The 20,639-nt window shown below is 40.6% G+C and overlaps 1 protein-coding gene across 3 annotated transcripts in view; it reads left to right on the top strand.

Moving 5' to 3' along the window:
• Positions 1–5,495: 5,495 nt before the first annotated feature.
• lnx1 (ligand of numb-protein X 1) overlaps positions 5,496–20,639 on the top strand; it is a 34,891-nt gene continuing 19,747 nt past the window's right edge. For 2 of the 3 annotated variants that reach the window (XM_058073462.2, XM_058073459.2), the window contains exons 1-3: positions 5,496–5,650; positions 10,924–11,296; positions 11,580–12,014. In XM_058073462.2, coding sequence (XP_057929445.2) covers positions 10,998–11,296; positions 11,580–12,014 — 734 coding nt within the window. In that variant the 5' untranslated portion in view covers positions 5,496–5,650; positions 10,924–10,997. Of the gene's footprint in view, positions 5,651–10,923; positions 11,297–11,579; positions 12,015–15,939; positions 16,107–20,639 lie in introns of those variants that run through there. The other variant, XM_058073463.2, reaches the window with a different exon arrangement.

Genomic DNA, 20,639 nt, shown 5'->3' with positions numbered 1-20,639 from the left:
GACTTATTGAGGTGGAGCCTTGAACCAATGCATCGCAATGAACGAGGGATGTCTGTGTTGCTGTTCTTCTCAACAAGCAGCGGATGCTGTTGTGGTCCCTTCCCTGCTCCCAAAGCTCTCACAGGTGGCTCAGTCTTGTTTGTGACGCTAAAAAAACATCAAAAGAAGCGACAGTTGATTTGCAGTTCTAAACATCATCATTTTCCTTGTCATTTTCTAACTGTCCCACAGGGTCCGTTGCAATTGCGTGGAAATGCGTCAGAAAAAATCTGTTGTAAAAGTGGCTAGTTAAATGAAAATTATATTCAATATACAATATTTGAGCTTAATGCTGATAATGTAATTGCAACGTAACTAAACATAATGTTTCCTGCCTTGCCTTTTGCAGGCTGCTATGTGAGGCACTGAGGCTCACAGCAACTCAAATCAATTTTTACTGCACACATATTGCATACTAAACCTTTACTTACACATGAGAACGATCCTGTCAGATGTCGGCAATGAGGCTGCCATTGCCATCATTTGTTACCTTTTCACGGCCGCTGCTGTTGTTACATAACCACTTTGTTGTCAGCTGGTGCTGATGCTGCCAAAGGAGCATTGAGAGGCTTTCATTTGAATAATTTAAAATAATGACTGAACACAGATGTCTTTTTTGTCTTGTGATGAAAAAGAAGCTGAATTATTTTGTCTTTTATTGCTCCTTGTATGTATGTGTTAAAAAGCGGTTACATGCACGGTGCTCCCTTGCGGGTTGTTAATATATTTACATAGACTCTTTTCTCCTTCAATTGACTTATTGATCAGCTTAATTATGTATTGCAGCATTAAAAAATAAACTTCAATCTTTGTTGATGTGCTTCATCATTATCATGTAGGCTACACACCACTCCACTTTAGGATTAAGGGGCTGCACAGAAACGGGATTAGCGGCAGTTTTACACCTGTGGGATGATTTTGTTCATTATTTATTAACACAGTGATGACGCCTCAAGTCCTAGTTAAGTGAGTCAAATAGAGGACATGGTTTCCTGGAATCAACAGGCACATCTCACTGTCACATTTTAATCCCTCCAAAAAAAAAAGCAGTACACAGTAAAGAGATTATGCTAATACAGTCTCACAGCAGCATGGGCTAAACACAGATGCCTGTTAATGTTTTATAAGCATCTATTTATGTGGGGACCCCCACCATCAGCAACTATCATCCTCAGCTCCATGCCATCGTCACCCTGGTGCTGATGCTGACCTCCACGTCACACATAACGCAGCCATGGGAGAGGTCAAGGAGGGGGGAAATAAGAGGGAATAAAAGGAGGCGAGGCTTCACCTGACCGGCTCTTCTCTTCTGTGAACCGTTCATTTGGCTTCCTGTCTACCTCCTTTAATTAGACACATCCACTTTCAGGCTTCCACCACCACTTAATGATGTGAAAGATCTCCTCCAGTGTTCCACAGCAGCTCACACACACACACACACACACAACTTGTGTTTATTCTCTGACACTTTGGCTCACCTCTCCCCAACAGAAGCTGTTTGAATTTTCTATATCACGAGGCCCTGAGGTGAAGAAGATGATTCCAACAACAAAACCAGACACACTGATGGCAACAAGCAAGATGGAGGTATGATCCTACTGGAATGAAACAGCTCATTAATCAACTAATGGACATACAAATCTGAACACTTAACGAACCAACTTGCTTACCAAATCAGAAAAAGTAAGAAAGTAGTAGACAACAAACAATAATTGGTAAATAAGGAACTAAGCAATTAACAAACTGCAAAGAAATTAACTAACCTAGTAATGTTGACAAACCATCCAGGGATCCAACCAACCAACAAAATAACAAATGACGTTGTAAATAAATAAAGAACCAACAAATTAAAGTAACAGGCACAAAATCAAGAAAGCCCTCACTAGCAAACAAACCAACACTCATTAGCTAAACAACTGATGAACCAACAAAAGTATCAACAAATCGACTAGCGTATGACCAATAAATAAACTAACATACCTTCTGTACCGACTAACAAAAACACTACAAGAGTTACTTGACTATAGTCAAGTCAAACTTGCAAACTAATCCTAAAAAACTAAGTAGCTATATGGAAATTGACAAAACAAGACCTAACCAACCATGAATGAACTAGGAAATCTACTGCTCTAACCAACAAATCAACTAAATATCCAAGCAATGAAATAACAAGAGACTAAGCACCATTCACACGACTAACTAATGTATTAACTATACAACAAATCAACTAAATAACTAAGAACCCAACTAACCAATATTACTTATACACCAACAAAATATCTAGTATCATAACTAAAAAACAACACAATCAAAAGAAAATCAGAAAAAAACAAAGTAATCAACTAAGCAACTAGAATCATCTAGCTAACTCACCAATAAACCAAAAACTAACTAACAAGCAGCCGTGCTACAGGACCACACGCTGCTTTGTAACGTGTACATATGAACGTGAGGCTGTGAAAAGCGCTGTGCCGATTGGCATTAAAGTCAGCCACAGTTACCCAATGGCGGTCACCTTAAGTGGCTGCTGCTCCTCTGACGACCATGGCCGCAAGAGCTTCATTGACGTCGCCACGGCAACAAAACAGAATGATGTGAAAATCAATAGAACACAAAAAAAGAACAAAGCTGGGAGCGGTCATCAACTGCATAAACAGTTAGCGCCTCCATCGTAATTGGAGGTACGTCGCTGTGGCAACAGATGCAAATAAGTCATAAGGTCATAAGTCTGATGGCGGCCGGGTGGAGTGACGCCTGTCTAATACATACAAGACAAATACATGGGAAAAAAGATCCAAGGATTAGAGCTCCTTCTGTTCACATCCTTGTAAGTCCTTTTAAGTCACGTGGAGCGTTCATCACCCAGTGTAATCACCCATCACAAATACTATGGAAGGATTGCCATGGAAGGCCTGTACTTTTAATTGTACACTACATGCACTATTGGATGACATTAAGGAGGATGTGTGTGTGTGTGTGTGTGTGTGTGTGTGTGTGTGTTTGAAGCTGGAGAGGCAGATGTTTCTGAGGACAAACATGCAAGGATCTTTGCAGGATATTTTAAGTACATGACGTTCCTCATACTGTGCAAGACTCATTCATTGGTCACAACAATAGGTACACCTGCACAGTCTCATGCTCATAACTGTAAGCTGCGACACAGGTGAAACGATTGTTACCAGAGAGATGCTTCATAACAGGACTTAATGTAGCAGCTGTGATTCAGATGTGTTTGCGTCAATGGCTGACTCATACTTACACACACACACACACACACACACACACACACACACACACACACAGACTGTTGTGTGTTCCGAGGCTGAGAGGGAAACCGCATCTTAAAATGAGATTAGTTGTCACTGTTACAAAACCAACTATAGCCACAAGAAAGCAACAAGAAGGCTGGACACGATAATAAGCAGCTGTACATTCATGCACACAAGGAGTAATTCACGAAGAATAAAGTTCTAATCTCATGAGAATTAATTTTTAGGATTTCCTTGCGAATAGTACAACTTTTAACACATGACATTAGGAGGGTTTTTTTTAGTTCTCATTATGATATTCCTTAATAATATACAGATTTTTAAAAATGTTTCTCTAAAGTATATGCATTTTTGCTCAAATCTTATTTTTTCTCAAATTCTTCCCATATTTCTGATTTTTTTATTTTTAGAAATATTAATTACAATTATTAGTGTAATTAACAATGAATGTGAGTGTGAATGGTTGTTTGTCTATATGTGCCCTGTGATTGGCTGGCGACCAGTCCAGGGTGTACCCCGCCTCTCGCCCGAAGACAGCTGGGTTAGGCTCCAGCACCCCCCGCGACCCTTGTGAGGAAAAAGCGGTAGAAAATGAATGAATGAATGAGTATAATTAACATACTATATCAATAATATTAATTGTATTATTAATAGCAAATATTAATCTATTTTAAATTTTGATATTGCAATATTTTTAAATGTAATATTCTGCATTTATTCTTGTAAGGTTGTGACTTTTTAAAAATCTAACAAATGCAACTTTTTTCTTTCTAAATGTTTTATCATGAGGTCACATTTTCCCTCCAAAGCTACTTATTTTCTCTCAATATTGTGACTTCCAAAAAATTATTCATCTTTTTACTCAAAATTTAAGAGGAAGTCTGGAGAGACTGGTGCAGGACATGTATGTGGACTGTACGACAGTGGTAAGATGTACTGTAGAGTTCAAGGTGGAGGTGGGACTGCATCAGGGATCAGCTCTGAGTCCCTTCTTGTTTGCTATGGTGATGGACAGGCTGACAGAGGAGGTTAGACAAGAATCTCCATGGACTATATGGTTTTTGCAGATGACATTGTGATTTGTAGTGAGAGTAGGGAACAGGTGGATGAGATGCTAGAAGAGTGGAGGTTTGCCCTGGAAAGGAGAGGAATGAAGATGAGCCACAGCAAGACGGTGTATATATGTGTGAATGAGAGGGAAGAGTGAGGTTACAGGGAGAAGAGATACAGAAGGTGGATAATTTTAATTACTTAGGGTCAACAGTTCAGAACAATGGAGATTGTGAAAAGGAGTTGAAGAAGCGTGTGCAGGTAGGATGGAACAAGTGGAGAAAAGTGTCAGGCGTGATGTGTGATAGAAGAGTTTCAGCTAAAATGAAAGGAAAGGTACACAAAACTGTGGTGAGACCAGCCATGTTGTTTGGTCTAGAGACAGTGCCACTGAGGAAAAGACAGGAAGCAGAACTGGAGTTAGCAGAGATGAGGATGCTGAAGTTCTCACTGGGAGTGACCAGGATGGATAGGATCAGGAACTAATTCATGAGAGGGACATTACATGTTAGAGGCCTTGGAGATAAAGTCAGAGAGGCCAGACTGAGATGGTTCGGACATGTCCAGAGGAGAGATAGTGAATATATCGGTAGAAGGATGCTGCGTTTAGAGCTGCCAGGTAGGAGGCGTAGAGGAAGACCAAATAGGAGGTTTATGGGTGTACTGAAGGAGGACATGAGGGTCCCAAAGAGAAAGAAGAAGATTCAAAATGTATTTTCGTCGGAATCAAACTTTTTTTTTCAAATGTTATAACCTTTATTTCTTCTATAAAAACATTTTGTGAAAATTTGGCTCATAATAATTCACCTTGATTTTTGCAAATTTTGTACATTTCTTTTCTAACTTTCAAAATGATTCTATAAAAAAAAGATGTTAATTTTGTGTGTGTAGTCCTTACACTCCATTTAACAGCTCACCGTCAGTCGCTTCTAAAACACTCCCAGTTGTCACTTTTTTCTTTCTTTCCTGCTCCAAGATCAGGTTTGTCAGGTTCTCTTGTTTACAGTTGTTGTGGCTCCTCCCCTTTCAGGGCTGCTCACTTCCTACTTCCTGATTAACTGGGCCTATCAGCGTCAAGCACCTTCTGAAGTTACTTGCAGGTTGGAGAATTCCCTCAAGAGCCATGTTCAGGGGTAAAGTTTCCCAAGTGAGTAGCAGCCAATCATCTAGCTGGCGGTCCAAGCGGGACAAAGTCCTCCCTCCCGTCCCTCTCTCTCTATGGACCTGCCCTCTTCAGAGGTTTAACATTACGCTCTACCTGTCCAGGTGAGCTACACTGCTCATGAAGTCCTGTAAGTTTATTTTGGCCTTTTCTACTACAAGAGAATCTTACTAATCTTTAACAACATGGAGATTTAAGGGAAAGTGACACATGGTTCTAGTTCTGGTTTGGCTTCATGTGCGTGGATATCATTAGCGCTGTACTGTTGTGTTTAGATTGTTGTGTAACTAATCATCAGTGTATGTGTGGTACACTGTGTTCTGATGCAGTCGGCAGTTTGCTTGAGGTGGCTTCACATCTGCCTGCAGATGTTCTGATTCTGACTACAGTCTTAGGTCACTTTCAATTACATGTGAAGTAATAATGAGCTAAGTACTTTCAGCCTGTGCTGCTAGCATACTTGCTGCCAAAATGCTAATATGTTATATACACTGTGGGTGTAGAGTGTATGTGTGCAGTTTAGAATTCTTAGTATGTAGTATTTGTTTTCTACATGTACTTGGGATGATCTAAAATGACAAAAAAAACGGTCAAAAATTAAAGAGCTGAAGTCAAATAAAACGATTAATTGAAGCAGCAAGCCTGTTTTGTAGCAAAGAGTGGCTTTTTGCTAACAAGCATGTTCACAGACAAAATGTCCATGTTAGCAATGAGTGCAAATGGATGAACAGATGAAATTATCATTAAAGTAACAGGCTATGTAGTTTAGTACTATGTTGTAGCAGATGCTAACAAACATGCTAACAGCTGAAATGCTAATGCATTAGCATACTAGGAGATGCATATACTATGCATATTCTATGCATTGTCTATTGTTCACAGTGCTCATTTTCACTCTTGGTTCTACTTTATTTGAAATATTGAAATGCTAAAAAAGACTAAATAAACCTTCAGTAGCATTATTAATTCAGAATTGGATTGGAAATAACTACATGAACATGAAGGCATATATTGGAATGTTATCTGGTTTGAGAGACACGTCAGAACAAAACTAGGATGATTGCGTTTTGGCAGACTGATGTTAATTTTTTGCTTGGAGCAAATGTTTATTGCAGCGCTGGTCAGTCATGTGAAGTAGTTATGATTTAAGAAAATTCATCATGAGAGATTTTTGCATTAAGCAAATTGTGACTTCTTTCTGTCCTACCTGCATGAAAGCTGTTTTTTTCCTTGTTAACATCATTTAGGTTCACCGTGTTGCTAGTAAACACACTTGGTGCATTCAGAGTGTTTACATCTGTGAGTCACTGCGTCGTTCAGTACAGAAATGACTGTCGACTGGAATGCTAGTAAAGGATAACACCTACAGTGTTATCCTCCTGTATCATATTCTACTGTATTTGAGGTCCTTGTTAATGCAGCAAAGAGCGCTACAAGCTTGCAATAAATGTTTCCCAGAGTTGTTATGCAAAAGAAGAGGCTTTTCCATTTACATTGCTTGTCACTGGGTTGGTCTTTAGCCTAAAGCGTTATTAGCTGACTTGGCAAAACATGTCATGATTAACCTGTCCGGTCCTCTCAGGTCACACACACACTTGGGAAAAAAGTACGTAGTTGGAGGTACAATGACTTTGACATATCTTTGGGAACATACCTGACTCGTTTTGTATCTGGAAAATATGCAAAAGTTTGATTTTTTTTTTAAAAGGTTTCTCTGAAAAGAATATACCTTATTGCTCAGAATATTACATGTAAGAGAATGACTTTTTCCCATAATTAATTATATTTCTGAAAAGTATATTCCTTTTTTCTGGGATCTTTGTGTGGAGTTTGCATTTTCTCCCTGTGCACGTGTGGGTTTTCTCTGGGTATTCCGGTTTCTTCCCACATTCCAAAAACATGTTAAGTTAATTGGCGACTCCAAATTGTCCAAAGGTATGAATGTGAGTGTGAGTGGTTGTTTGTCCATATGTGCCCTGTGATTGGCTGACAACGAGTCCAGGGTGTGCCACCAATATCGGCAGATTTCCTTAAAAAAAACCATTATCGGTGTGTGCTGATAAACACCTTTCAAAGCTGATCACCAAAAATAATCGGCATGCGCGGCAAGTGCTACATGTCTGCTGTGTCACGTAGGGTTGCCAGCAAAATGACACGTCTCATATTAAGCTTGACATAGGCTACGCCAATCGATACCTCCATGTTTGATCACTCTCTTATCAGACCTATCTCCCTTGGGCTATTCTTGCATCTTTGTTTACACGCTATGCCTCGCTGTCACTCGCTGTACTTAGCTTGGCGGCAGCAGCTCGCTATTCATAATATACACTGTTTACCTTAAAACTGCCATGTACTGTAAGTGTAGACACAAAAGACCACCTGGTAAGATTGTCATACAAATATACCATGCATGCTCTAATCTCTACTAGTATTTTGGATTTTTGTTGTGTCTACAGGACAGCAAATCGTCCCTCCAATATTCCACCATTTGGAGGTGGGCGGGACATATATATCATACCATATAATTATTGGACTCCTGTATCCCTTGTTGCTATGTAAAGGTGCACACAGTTACAGAAATATCCCACCTTTTGCTGGGTTCTGTGTGAAATGCAGAGGAGAATAAATGTGGGCACTACTTGCTCTGTGTGAAAGATGGTATCGAAATCCTTGCTTGTGTATGGAACAACATCGCTGACTTCTTTTGTTTTGACTGTTGAACAATGGTTGTTTCAGCCATGTTGTCCTGAGAAGCCAGAGCTGAGTACCACAATTCTAACAATACATTACCATCAGTTCGCTTTCCTGTTCTATGGTCATCATCACATTTTCCCCTTTGCCATCACCTGTAACATCATATGGTGGCATTTTGAATCATTAAAAAAGCCAAAGAGTAAAAAGAAACCTGCTTGTGGAGTTAAAGCTTTTAATGCTGAGGTTTCTCATCACCGCTGTTCACATTCTTGAGAGGTACATAAACAATACAGAGGAATGTACATGCACAATGTACAAACCTTTTTTTTCTTATGAATAATAAAGGAAGGAGTGATTGCTGTGTTTGTAGGGTTAGTTATTGATTAAACTTGCTTGTAGATTTTTGCAACGTGAAGAAAACTTCCCCTGTAAGAGGGTGTGTCCTGGCAACTGTTTTGTCTGCAGACGTACATGTCTATGCATGTGTTTGTGTGCGCGGGAAAAGGCGTTTTATTGTGCAATCATCATTCCACTCACAGGTCGTTTATCGTAAAGTGTGGATGATCATGTGAATCCATTGTCTATTCCTAACACAGAGATGCTGCTGCTTGCACGAGACATTTTCCAAGGAGAGAAGAAAGTTGAGGAGATTGTGTTATCCTGCTTTTAGATCAGATAAGAAGTTGGAAACAGTTTAAGCTATTTTTCATCACCACCACCAATGGATTTTATCCCTTTGTTTGTTTGGGTGCCATTTCCTGCAATCATAAATCAACCTAGCTGCACGGTGACTCGGTGGTTTGGTTAGCATGTCGGCCTCACGATCAAAGGTTTGAATGAAAAAATGAAATTAACAATGGGAGAGTGACAGAGCGCCATGTATATTTTATTTCATTTTATTAACGTGTCTGTCCACAATAAAACAGTTCTCTTCCTTTTGAAAATATATTAAAAACAAAATTGCACTTTGCTTGTAAATTTATTTTTTACTCAATTAAATATTGTAATCATTTTATTGCATTAAATGTTAATGTTTGTATTTTTATACAAGAAAATTCATATCATCTTGGTCGAAACCTAATCTGATTTAAATGAAATTTCCTATGCGCATGCACATGTGATGCTTTCAGTATTTCATCTGTGCGTGATCCAGATTACACATTTAGAAGCAATTTTCACATGCACAAATCCAATTGAAGGTATTCATACTTTTGCCAAATCCCATCAGATCAGGATGGAATTTGTTGTGCTTTTGGAGGATCTTATTACATTTGAGTCTGTGTGTGTGTGCGTGTGCATGTATATGTGTGTGATGTTGATGAAACCAGCCTTCAGAAGAAGCAGCAGGTGTCACAGCGTGTGATGAATCAGATGCCTCACCTTAAGGTCGGCTTTGTTAGGACAAGTCAGCCTTTTCTTATCAGCCTTCATGTTCCAGACACTTTATTGTTGTCACAACAAGAATGAAAGCGAGATTGTCTCCCGCTGTGATTTCACTCTTTAGCATAATGAATGCTATATGTGCAGATGTTGTTGGCTATAATGTGATGACACAACTGAGACCCAATCAGGTGTCTCGAAAGGAGACAGCATTACGTTTCATGCGCTGTCAAGATGGCCGTTGCCAAGGTGACGTATGTCTCACTGAGCCCATCTGTTCGCACCCTCATGCTCAAGGAAGCTGCCTATTTTTCAATATGAGCATCTCTTCTGGATACACACATATTATGACTATCAATATTGCCATTCACATACAGTACATTCACATACACACATATTGTACACATACTTACATATTGTAAATATCAGCATGCTTCGATTGTCCATTCACTTAATAACACATTCTACTGTAAATATCAGCATGTATGTTCATATTGGAAATATCAGTGCATTCATTCACGTACACACATATGATAAATATCAATATGTTCATTCATATGAACTGGGGCTGTCAATCGATTAAAATATTTTATTGCAATTTAATTTAATTCCATTTGTGTCCACAGTTAACTCATAATTAATCACATTTAATCACAGATAGAAATGTGTTTTTTATGTATAATACATAAGTAGGGGGAAATGTCTTTCTGGTAAACAATTCGTTGTGCAACTACAACGATAATTACATAAAATTTTATGGAAAGGGATATCAATTATGGAACATTTTTAAAACAATACAGTCAGCAAGCATATTTTTGTATTACTATTTTTTTATTATTAGCATATTAGCTCTTAAACTCGCCCACAAACATTCAGCAAATACCAAATGTGAGCGAGTGAGACCTCTCACACTGACACAAACATATCTTTGTTTATTTGTGTCAGCTCAAAATGTAATTTCATTTCTCTTTTAAAATACCTTTGGTCTTGCTACAAGAGCCATCTGCCAGGGCTTTGAAGCTAACTTTACCAATCTAAATACTCGTTTCTTTCTCCATTTCTGGTCAATAGTTCCAGCTTGTGGCTAGAGTTACCGTGCTTCAATCAAACTCTTTAAATCAAACACTTTAAATATTAAAGTGTCCATTCATAGACACACATTTTAATGGTCTGCCTAAAAACATTTTTAAAAATGTCAGTGTGTCCATTTACATGCACACACACACATTGTAATTGTCCGTTTTAACCATTTTAACCATCTATCAATCCATACAATACTCACACATACATACATCGATAACTGATCCTTTATAATATTTCTTCTCCTAGCAAAGTTACCCACCCATGTCTCCCGCTTGTGACCACCTGACGACACCTAATCAGACCTGCAGCCTGAACTCGCAATGGCCGAGGCTTCTGCGCCACCCCTCGACAACCTTGTCTGTCACATCTGTCTGCATCCAGTCGCCTGTCCCTTGGACACACCCTGCGGACACACCTACTGCCAAGAGTGCCTCGCCAGCTTCCTGCTGGAGAGTGACCTTTGCCCCGTGTGCCGAGCCCCACTCATGATGCAAACTTGCAAGAGACCCAGCCTGCTTGTTCATAAGATGCTGGACAAGCTGACTGTGGCCTGTTCCTCCACTGATCATTGCACTGAAGTCCTGGACCCTGGTGGCTTGGAGGACCATGTCAACGGCAGGTAGGAGAGTCTCGACTATCTGTCTATTTGCTGAACATACTAATATATTGTGAACATCAGTCAATTCATACAGATCCAGTTCATTCACATATTGGAGATGTTAGTATGGCCATTCACATATTACCTGCACTCTATAACTGTATATCTGTCAATATGTGCCTGTCTATCCATTCACAGACACACATATTGCAAAAGCAGCCTACCAGGGCATATGCTAGCAATGGCTTTAAATTTAACATAAATCAGAATGTGTGAAAAGGCTTTCTGTTTACCTTGTTCCCAGTGGGCAGCCCGAAACTACCGTGGCGATGGAGGACACCACACTACCTCCTGTGTCATTGTTAAATTCCGGGCGCCAGTCACCACCTCCTGATTTGTGCGCTTCGTGCGGCCACAGTCACCAACTGGGGGAGAACCACGAGTACTTTTACAAAGACGAGGTGGACAATGACCTTGTCTGCCACATCTGTCTGCAGCCCCTCATCCGTCCCCTGGACACACCCTGCGGACACACCTACTGCCAGGAGTGTCTCACCAGCTTCCTGCTGGAGAGTGACTTCTGCCCGGTGTGCCGTGCGCCCCTCATGCTGCAGAGCTGCAGGAAGCCCAGCCTGCTAGTGCACAAGCTGCTGGACAAACTGACTGTGTTTTGTCCCTTCAAGGACCATTGCACTGAAGTCTTGGCTCGGGGTAACCTGGAGGACCATATCAAGAGCAGGTAGGAAGGTGACATCACCACTTGCTGTAGTTATCACAACATACCACACAAAGCTGGGACACTGTATGTGTTGTGCATTGGGAGATATTTCCTTCCTATTTAGCCTATTTCTTATTAAATAGTAAAAACAGACTAACAATAATACAACTTTACTATAATAAGTCTGCCTCCGACTGTAGCTTCAGTGCCCGAAAGGGAAAGCTTTCATCCAAACTAACTTAGCCGCTGTGTTTATACAACATTAAGAGCGCTGTGCTTTGGTTTCCTTCAGTCGGGGTGTGTTTTCATTAACGCTCATTAGCACTCAGCAAGCCTGAAGGCCTCTGGGATGATTAGTGCATCTCAGCACTTACCAGCACACAAGCAGCACATATCCACAGAGAGACTCTTTCACTCCATTCATCACAAAAGACCTCTAAATGTCTTTAAAAAGTTATCTTTTGCATCATCTTGTTGCCCCTTTCTCTGCTTCAACTTGAATAATTCCTGATCTATAGTTTCGTGAAGGGGTCTTGTTCTCATCAAGTGTTTTCAAAACATGATTTCATCAAAATAATCTGTTCCAGGGTCAATGTGTCACCATTATAAAAGCTTTTTTTTTTAACTGTACAGACAATTGAGTTGTATTATTCATGACCATACAAGTGTGAAAATAAGTTAACCACTGTTAACTTAAAACATAATAAGGACAAAACACAATTTAAACACTTTTTAGTGACAAATGAGGTTTCAGGCAGCTAATTTTCTAGTGTAATGTTAAACTTTACAAAATTTTACAAAAAGGTAGAGCAAAAAAAAAAAAGAAGTCTTGTAATCTATGATTCAGTTTGATGACATTTGTCAGTTTATGCTCAGGTCTTTGTGCAACTTTGGGGGATTTGAGGGTTTTAAAGTTTTGCCACTGTTTTGTATCTAATTCATCATTTTGCATATGCTGGACAGCAAGAAATTAGTAAAGTCACAAGAGACATGACTCGAAAGTGGTACATCACTAAAGCGTTGCTTCTGGGAGGAACAACACATTCTCACATTGTACTCGGAATTGGAATGGAAAAGATGCTCCTCTATATGACTCCACTATGAATCTGCTACATCTCTGTCCGACCCGTGACCGCAATCTGGCAGCAGGTCAAGTGTTGTCATGGCCGAGACTGTCGCGCCATCTGGCCATAGCTGCTTTCACACTCGTTGAATTTTTTTTAATTCAGGGCACAGCCAGCCGCAATCCAATGCAAAATAGAGTCCTTGTTAATCAAAGGTCTCTTTTTTTCTTTTTTTCTCCGGTTTTACCGGATCGTGTCATGACTTGCATGGAATTCAGTCAGGGTGTGAAGCACTCGCCACCCTCTCTGTGCACTCTTCAATCCGACATTTCATTAGGTACACCACATCTACGTCAAACACTCTATCAAAAAGGCTGCCTTCATAAAGAAAATAATCCTCATTTTTCTGTGAAAAGCCACATACTGTGTCACCGTGGGAGGTATTTCTAATATTTTACTCAGCTACATGTGTGGGTCATAGCTTTCAGTATGATATACTACTGTTTACCATTCCCCAGAAAAATTTTATTATGGACTTTTATATACAGTAGGTAGCGTTTTTGATACAGCATTTGCATTGCATCTCAATAACTTCTGCAATGTGGTAATTAGTCATTTCCACTCATCTCACATGGATAAAATTGAACAAATACAGGCCCAAATTGTATTTCCCTGACTGTGTGAGTACATTATGTGTGCGCTTTAGGTTAAAATGAGGTCTGGATGATTACTACAGTGAAGCTGTGATGAATTAGACGACAAATTGGCTGCTGTGGGTGGGCAAATGAAAAGGAAAATGGAGGGGTGAGTAGCCATGAGTGTGTTTTTCAGAGAGGTAATGAAAAAAAATGTATTAATCGAATCCTCAGGGGCCAGACTTTTTTTTCCATGCAAACTGCATCCTGACACAATTTAATCTCATTTCCTGCCTGCCCTGTGGACTATTCAAATAGGGTAGGAAAATGTATGCCATCGCAGCAGTGCGCACGTCGACAGCTTCAACCTGTAACCAAAGTATGTCCATGCATGCACAATGAACCCCTTTGGACTTATTTACACCAGCTAATGCCCAGTGCCTTTCTGCTTGGTTGCAGGCACTAAAGGAGATAAAAAGTGTGAAAATAAATGAAAATGTATAATATTATACATAGCTCATAACAGCTCATAAAATAAACCTATTGCTGTAGATTTATAGTGAAAAAAAGACCACAAATTAGACACATACATCACCATATGCTATACAGAAGCAATATATGCATCACAATGAGGCCACGTGCACATGTATATGTTTCTGCACAACTCATGTCATCAAAGCATTGTACTGATGTTCTATACAGTGGAACCTTGGTTAGCGTACTCACAGGTTAGTGTCATGATTGGCCACAATTTACGCCACAATTTGCTGCGGTTTGCTTAGCGTACACTATAGTGCGCATCTTGTTGTGTTATTTTAATACACTTGCGTGAGTCCATCTGTCTTCTTAGAAAACGTCCATTGTTAGCATCCTATGAGCTCGCAAGTGGCAACCATAACTGGAAGTTACGCCACCTGTCTCATGTCAGCGGCTGTTGACTCTCAAAAATGTTGTTGTTATTGTTTCATAATTATAGTTGTACATTCATAAAACAATTCAAAATGCATATAAATTATGAATGAAAGGGCTAAAAGAAATATTACTTTTACATTAAAATTACATTAAAAAAAGTTTTTTAAAAGTTCAAAATTAAAGAAGCATGCCAGTAAAATAACACTGTTAGCAGTCGAGTGTACAATTTGCTTTATTTCTAATAAAAATGATATGCAGTAATATCATCAGAGGCAGTAATATCCATGATGAAGGAGGTTTTTCTACATGATGTTATGGAAGCCCACAAATCCTAAATCAAGTGACATAGATGATAGATTTTTCTCACGTATGGTTTTCATGAACAGTGTTGAGGGACACAAATTACTGTTAGAACATCACTATAAAGTCACTTATGCATAAAAGGGGATCTTTAAATCAGATTTCTAAGACCAGCCGCCGCCACTGCTTTCATTATTGGCTCTCTCTACTGTGTGTTTTGCTCTTTTCCTCTTTGCTGTCTTTTTTCTTCCATGAATTTAAGTATGTTCTTGTGTTGTGGTGATCACACCAATCTGCTATCAAGCCCATTGATGAAGAAGAGAGGTTATTTCTCTCCTCTTCTCCTTTCCTTTATGGCCAATGGATTGTAACGTACATGCAGGGGAGGCCAATGCAGAGGTTGTACATGTGTGTGTGTGTGTGTGCATGAGTGTGCGTGTGTGTCAATGCGAAGAAAGAGCCAATCACAAGAGCGGCAGGTATTTCCCCTCCCCTCCTGCTTCAGTTTGGTCCACTCCATCTCTCTCTTTCCCCTCCTCCTCCTCCATCACCCCTCCTCCTCATTGGTTTCTGCTGCAGTATAAGTCACAGCCTGCATGCGCTCTTCTCTCTCCGACACACACACACGCACACCGAGGGAGGCAGACATGCACACACACGCATACGAGCGCAAATCCTCTTACAGCTGGCCACTGCCCAGAGCAGATTAAAGGGGCTGCACATCTCCGATTGTGGTCCAAATGTGCCACCTTGTTCTTCTTACTCCTCTTGCACTTTCTCCTCTTCCTCCTGTGCCACAGCGGGACGTCTCCTCTGCACCCGCCCTTCTTCTTCTTCATCATCTTCTTCTGACGACCTCCAAGGCAGAGGAGAAACCTCTGGAGCCAGCGCCAGAGGGGGGGTGGGCACGGACGGGTTGGAAGGATTCGTCCCAGAAGGAGGCAGGGGGTGGGAGGTAGGGTGGGGGGGTCTGACATAAAGTAGAGTGGAGGTGGAAGAGGACGAGGAGGAGGAGGGGGTGTGCAGGAGGGTGGTTGTTGTGGAGGGGGGAGTAGTAGAAGAAGACGAGGAGGGAGCTTGAGCAGTGCTGCGAGGCGAAAGGAGGCGACCATGAAGGCACTGCTGCTGTTGGTGCTGCCTTGGCTCAGCCCGGCCAACTACACTGATAATTTGGGCAACCTGCACATCCTCTATTCAGAGCTGTGAGTACATAACATCAGCACCTCCCCCACCTCATCATATGTATCACCATTCCATCTCCACGACATCATCCATATCTGTGGACGACATTGTTTACATTGGGATTACACCCCCCACCCATCCAGCCCACCTCCCATATGTGTCCATACACAATGACAGTTACTGGACTGTAGAACCGGAGCACATAGATGTGCTGTTTGGATGCTGCAGCAGCCACTTAAAGTCGTATCCACCCGTATGAGGCATTAAACAACATGCATGTGGCTTAGTAGTGACTTTCGCCCTCACACTTGATATTGTTTATTTGGTGATGAAAAGTTTTTGTATTCTTTTTAAGCATATCTCAAAGTAAGATCGTTGCCATGAGAGCAGAACTTACATTGTTTGGTTTTGTAGGTTTGGGTAATATATGCAAAAATGTTTTATAATTCTAGCTAGCAAGGTCTACCTGTAGAAAGGTGACACACTTTAAAAGTAGATTTTGGTAGTATGACAACAACTGACCTCAAAAAGTGCTAAAACACTGAAAAACATCTTGAAAAGGCTTTAAAACAAGAGCAAAATAATTGTAGATGAAGATGAGTTCAACGTTATTGTCATTGTTCTGCCTGATGCTCTTGAAATTCACAAATTGAAACCCAGAAATGTCTTGTTTTTAAACTTTAATACTTTTGTAAATTTCGAATTTTGATAAATGGCCATAACACGGTTTTATTTGGTTCTCATTAATTTGAATTATCATCATTACTTGCTACCCTGTGATTGGCCAGCAACCAGTCCAGGGTGTGCCCCGCCTCTCACTCAAAGACAGGTAGGATAGGCTCCAGCACCCCCCGCCACCCTCGTGAGGATAAGCGGTAGAAAATGAATGAATGAATGAATAATTACTTGCCATTTTCATCACATGGCGTCCATTTTGACTACACTCTCAAGTCTGTAAGCATGATACGTTGGGGGAAAGCATATCACAACACTATTATTACTATTATTTTAATCAGCAGCGAGGGAAGCAGGGTGTGCCCTGCCCCTCGCCCAAAGCCAGCTGGGATAGGCTCCAGCATACCCCCGCGGCCCTAGTGAGGATAAGCAGCATAGAAAATGAATGGTTTTATTGGATGATTGATTAGATGACAAACATCTACTTGTCTACCAGCACGATGCATCACATCATAATGCCGTTGTTCTGGACTCTCCCTTGTTCCAGTGTGGTTAATTAGGACCTTCTTCCCACTCGAGATGTCCCATTGTGATTTTTGGGAAAAGGCATGACAGTAGACATTATTTTTTGTGAGACTCTGATCTTGGTGCTGCAAGAGGTCCTTTGCAGACGATATTTGTGAGACCAATAGAAGGGATGGAGTGTAAGGAGGTAGTTTGGAAAAGCCTGGAATGGAGGACAAATGAGAGGAGACAGGAGGCTATAAGGTCACTTCCTGTGTTTGCCCTCCATCTGGCCATACATACGGATGCCTGCCTTCCATGGCGCCCATGTCTGTGTGGGTCGATTTAATCCAAGGCCAGCTTCGGGCAAAGAAGTCAGCTAGAGAAAGCCTGTGATGATTTTTGCCGATTATGACATGACAGACAAATGCAGTGTTTTTCTGGCTGGCTGGAGAGCAGCCGCGCTCCATTTTTCTTCATCAGCCGAAGCTGACAGCAGTGCCGTCCCGGCTGTCCGCTCGTCTTTTGTCGTTTTGCCTTTCATCGGCAAGTGTGTATGTGTTGGGGCTTATACTGATGTGCATGCAGTGCGCGATACTCTAGCGTAGCAATAGGCGGACATAGAATTGGGGAGAACTAATTTGAAGCATCAGCCAATAGAAAGACAGCTAGGGCATAGGCACCTGCTGTTTACCTGACAAGCATGTAAGGTAAGAGGTTTGTTGGCATTTCTGTTTGTCAGCCAGTTAGCAGGATTACATAAACACTAGGTAACCAATTTGAACTAAATCAATAGATTGGTGCATTGATGCAGACTGGGGGAAGAAGTCATCCCCTCGATATTCCGGGTAGTATCAGAGCCGGGATGATTTGTGTATTTTGGATGAGCAAAGATGGCTTGACGCCTGATCTTCTGGAACTCTGTGTAAATGAAATCATTTAAAAAAGTGCAGCAACTTTTATATTACAGACAGTTTACAATGGTCTACACTTTTGTCTTCCCACAATGCTGAAATGGACTTTAACCCATTGAATCGAAGTCTGACTTCTCCTTGACGGCAGCACCTCTTAAATGCTACAATTAGCCTCGCTGAAGCCGACCTTTCAGCTCATATCTGCAGGGCGTTTGATCATCGGGAGCATCTTCTGTATCCTAACAGGATTAGCGACTAGGAAGGTACGTGGGTACCAATCCACAGACAGTATTTCATGACTTTTTCTCTTGGCAAACTGGACTTTTGTTGGGCTTTTATGGTAATCTTTGGAATTGAGTTTCTACTAGGTTAAATAAGATAATGATTTGCTTTAATCTTTGGTCCATTCGATGTTGTAATAATCTAGCAGCCAAACTAAGCCATGTACCCCTTCTTTGTTGCATGTGTTCAACAAATACACCAAATGGTGGCGTTCTTATTAACCCCCATTGTTTGGCCCCTGTCAGGCATCTCAAGGCACACCCACTGTAACCTTGTATTTAGCCAAACACCATGAAATTTTGGGGGGGACTGACATGCCGTGAAAAACCATCAAGAAACTAATTGTCCATAATGCATTGACCATTGTTGAGTGATGGATTACACGTATTTAAAAGCATTTGGAACCCAACCCATACTGTAGATGACACCACAAATGGCATTTACAGTCATGTAAAATTATTTGTACAGTGACACATTGTTGTATGCAATTTAAATTATTAATTTCAGGGAACAAATATGAAGAAGCAGTGAAACTATCCCACATGCTCACAGTACGTGTTGTTGAGAAGAGAGCTGCAAGAATTCAGGATAAATAGATGACTAATTAATTATCAAATTAATTTCGTATTTGATTTAACATTGTACACATAGTCGTATTCCAGCCATGTGAATATTTTATTTTCCTCGGCTGGCAATGAAAGCAGACCTATTCTCTCTGTGTTTGAGGCAAAACAAGATAGTCACACACATCAGCTTTGACTTTGGTAAACAGTGATTTCCTTGTTTGCCTCTTTCCAGCACCTTTTTGCATTTGATTCATAATGATTTGGTCCGTGGCTTCAGATTAATCGATTAAGAAAATAATCGTCAAGTAGAGAGCACCTGAATTTTACATGCTGCATTGATTCATTCATGTGTGGAAGTGAGTGTCAGAGTTCTTTTTTACCACAGCTGTCATGTCGGAAACATCTCTTCTGGAGGTAGACATGCATCAAGGTGAACAAGCATTAGTGTGGGCATGCCAAGACTCATGTATTGAGCTCAGATGCATTATAGAAGGTGTGTTTTTATTCTTAATTTCGCAATGCAGCTGCCTTTCATAGTCTGCATCATTTAACCAATCTGTTGACCCGCCTCTTCGGGCCTTTTGCTCACTTCTTTTGGCTAATCGTCAGCAGAGTGTAAGTGACAGCAGTGAGCAGCGTGTTGTTAATCCTCCTCACGCGAGCTGCCTCTCCTCCCTACCTCCCGCTGAGCGCCAGGGCTTTGGGTTAGGGCTCACCGGGGCTACCTGTCAGCACGTGGAGGGTGGAGGTTGGTAAAGCAGGACACTGCCTGGGGGCCATCGAGGCACAAAGACAGAGGAGATGGAGGCCAAATGTGGGACAGCAGTGAGCGTTCCCTGTTCATGGTTCTTTTCTTTGTACTGCAGAGAGGATTACAAGAGTTCCATAAAAGCTACATCAAAAAGCATCATTTACACCAAGCGATACAATTTGGTACAGTAGCAGCACATTTAAAAATATATAAACCTTTTGGAAGGTTGTCTTTTTGCCTTTATTTTTATAAAAATATTTTTTTACTATTTGACACAAACCTGAATTTAATTTGATGCATGTTTTGGAATATGAATATACAGTGTATGTTTACCCCAGTATATGTTTAGTCCAAGATGAAATAATCCAAATAGACCAGTTTTGAAAAAGGTGTTTATCGACATACACTATCCCGTTGTTTTTACAGAAATCGGCTGATGTTGATTGGTGGCCAATTGATCTGTGCATCTCTTTTTATTTTATTTTATTTTTTTTTTTAGATTTAGCTGCCAGAAGTTTGTAATTTGTTGTTTGTAGTTGTAATGTTAAGACTGTGGCACTTATGGCGTGCCAAAGTATCCGAATTATTGATCTGTACTACAGTCGTCCCTTGCTAAAGCACGATTTGAACATTGCTTCCTTTTCAAAAATGAAATAAATTGTCGATGTTTTGTGGTTGACTATGGCCTATTATTAGTGAAAAAATATTGAAAGACAAGTCCGATGTAGTATTTTAGTCACTGGGCATCTCGTAAAGTTATTAAATTACTTTTGTGTCATATAAGGTTGCAGAAGACAATCTCTGTAAATACTGCATGGAATCAGCCACTGGATGACCAACATAATATAGTAAAAATAAGTT

This window comes from Doryrhamphus excisus, linkage group LG4, assembly GCF_037039965.1.
Source record: "Doryrhamphus excisus strain RoL-2023G ecotype Guam linkage group LG4, RoL_Dexc_Guam_v1.1, whole genome shotgun sequence".
NCBI lineage: Eukaryota > Metazoa > Chordata > Actinopteri > Syngnathiformes > Syngnathidae > Doryrhamphus > Doryrhamphus excisus.
This window is presented reverse-complemented; position numbering and strand designations above follow the sequence as displayed.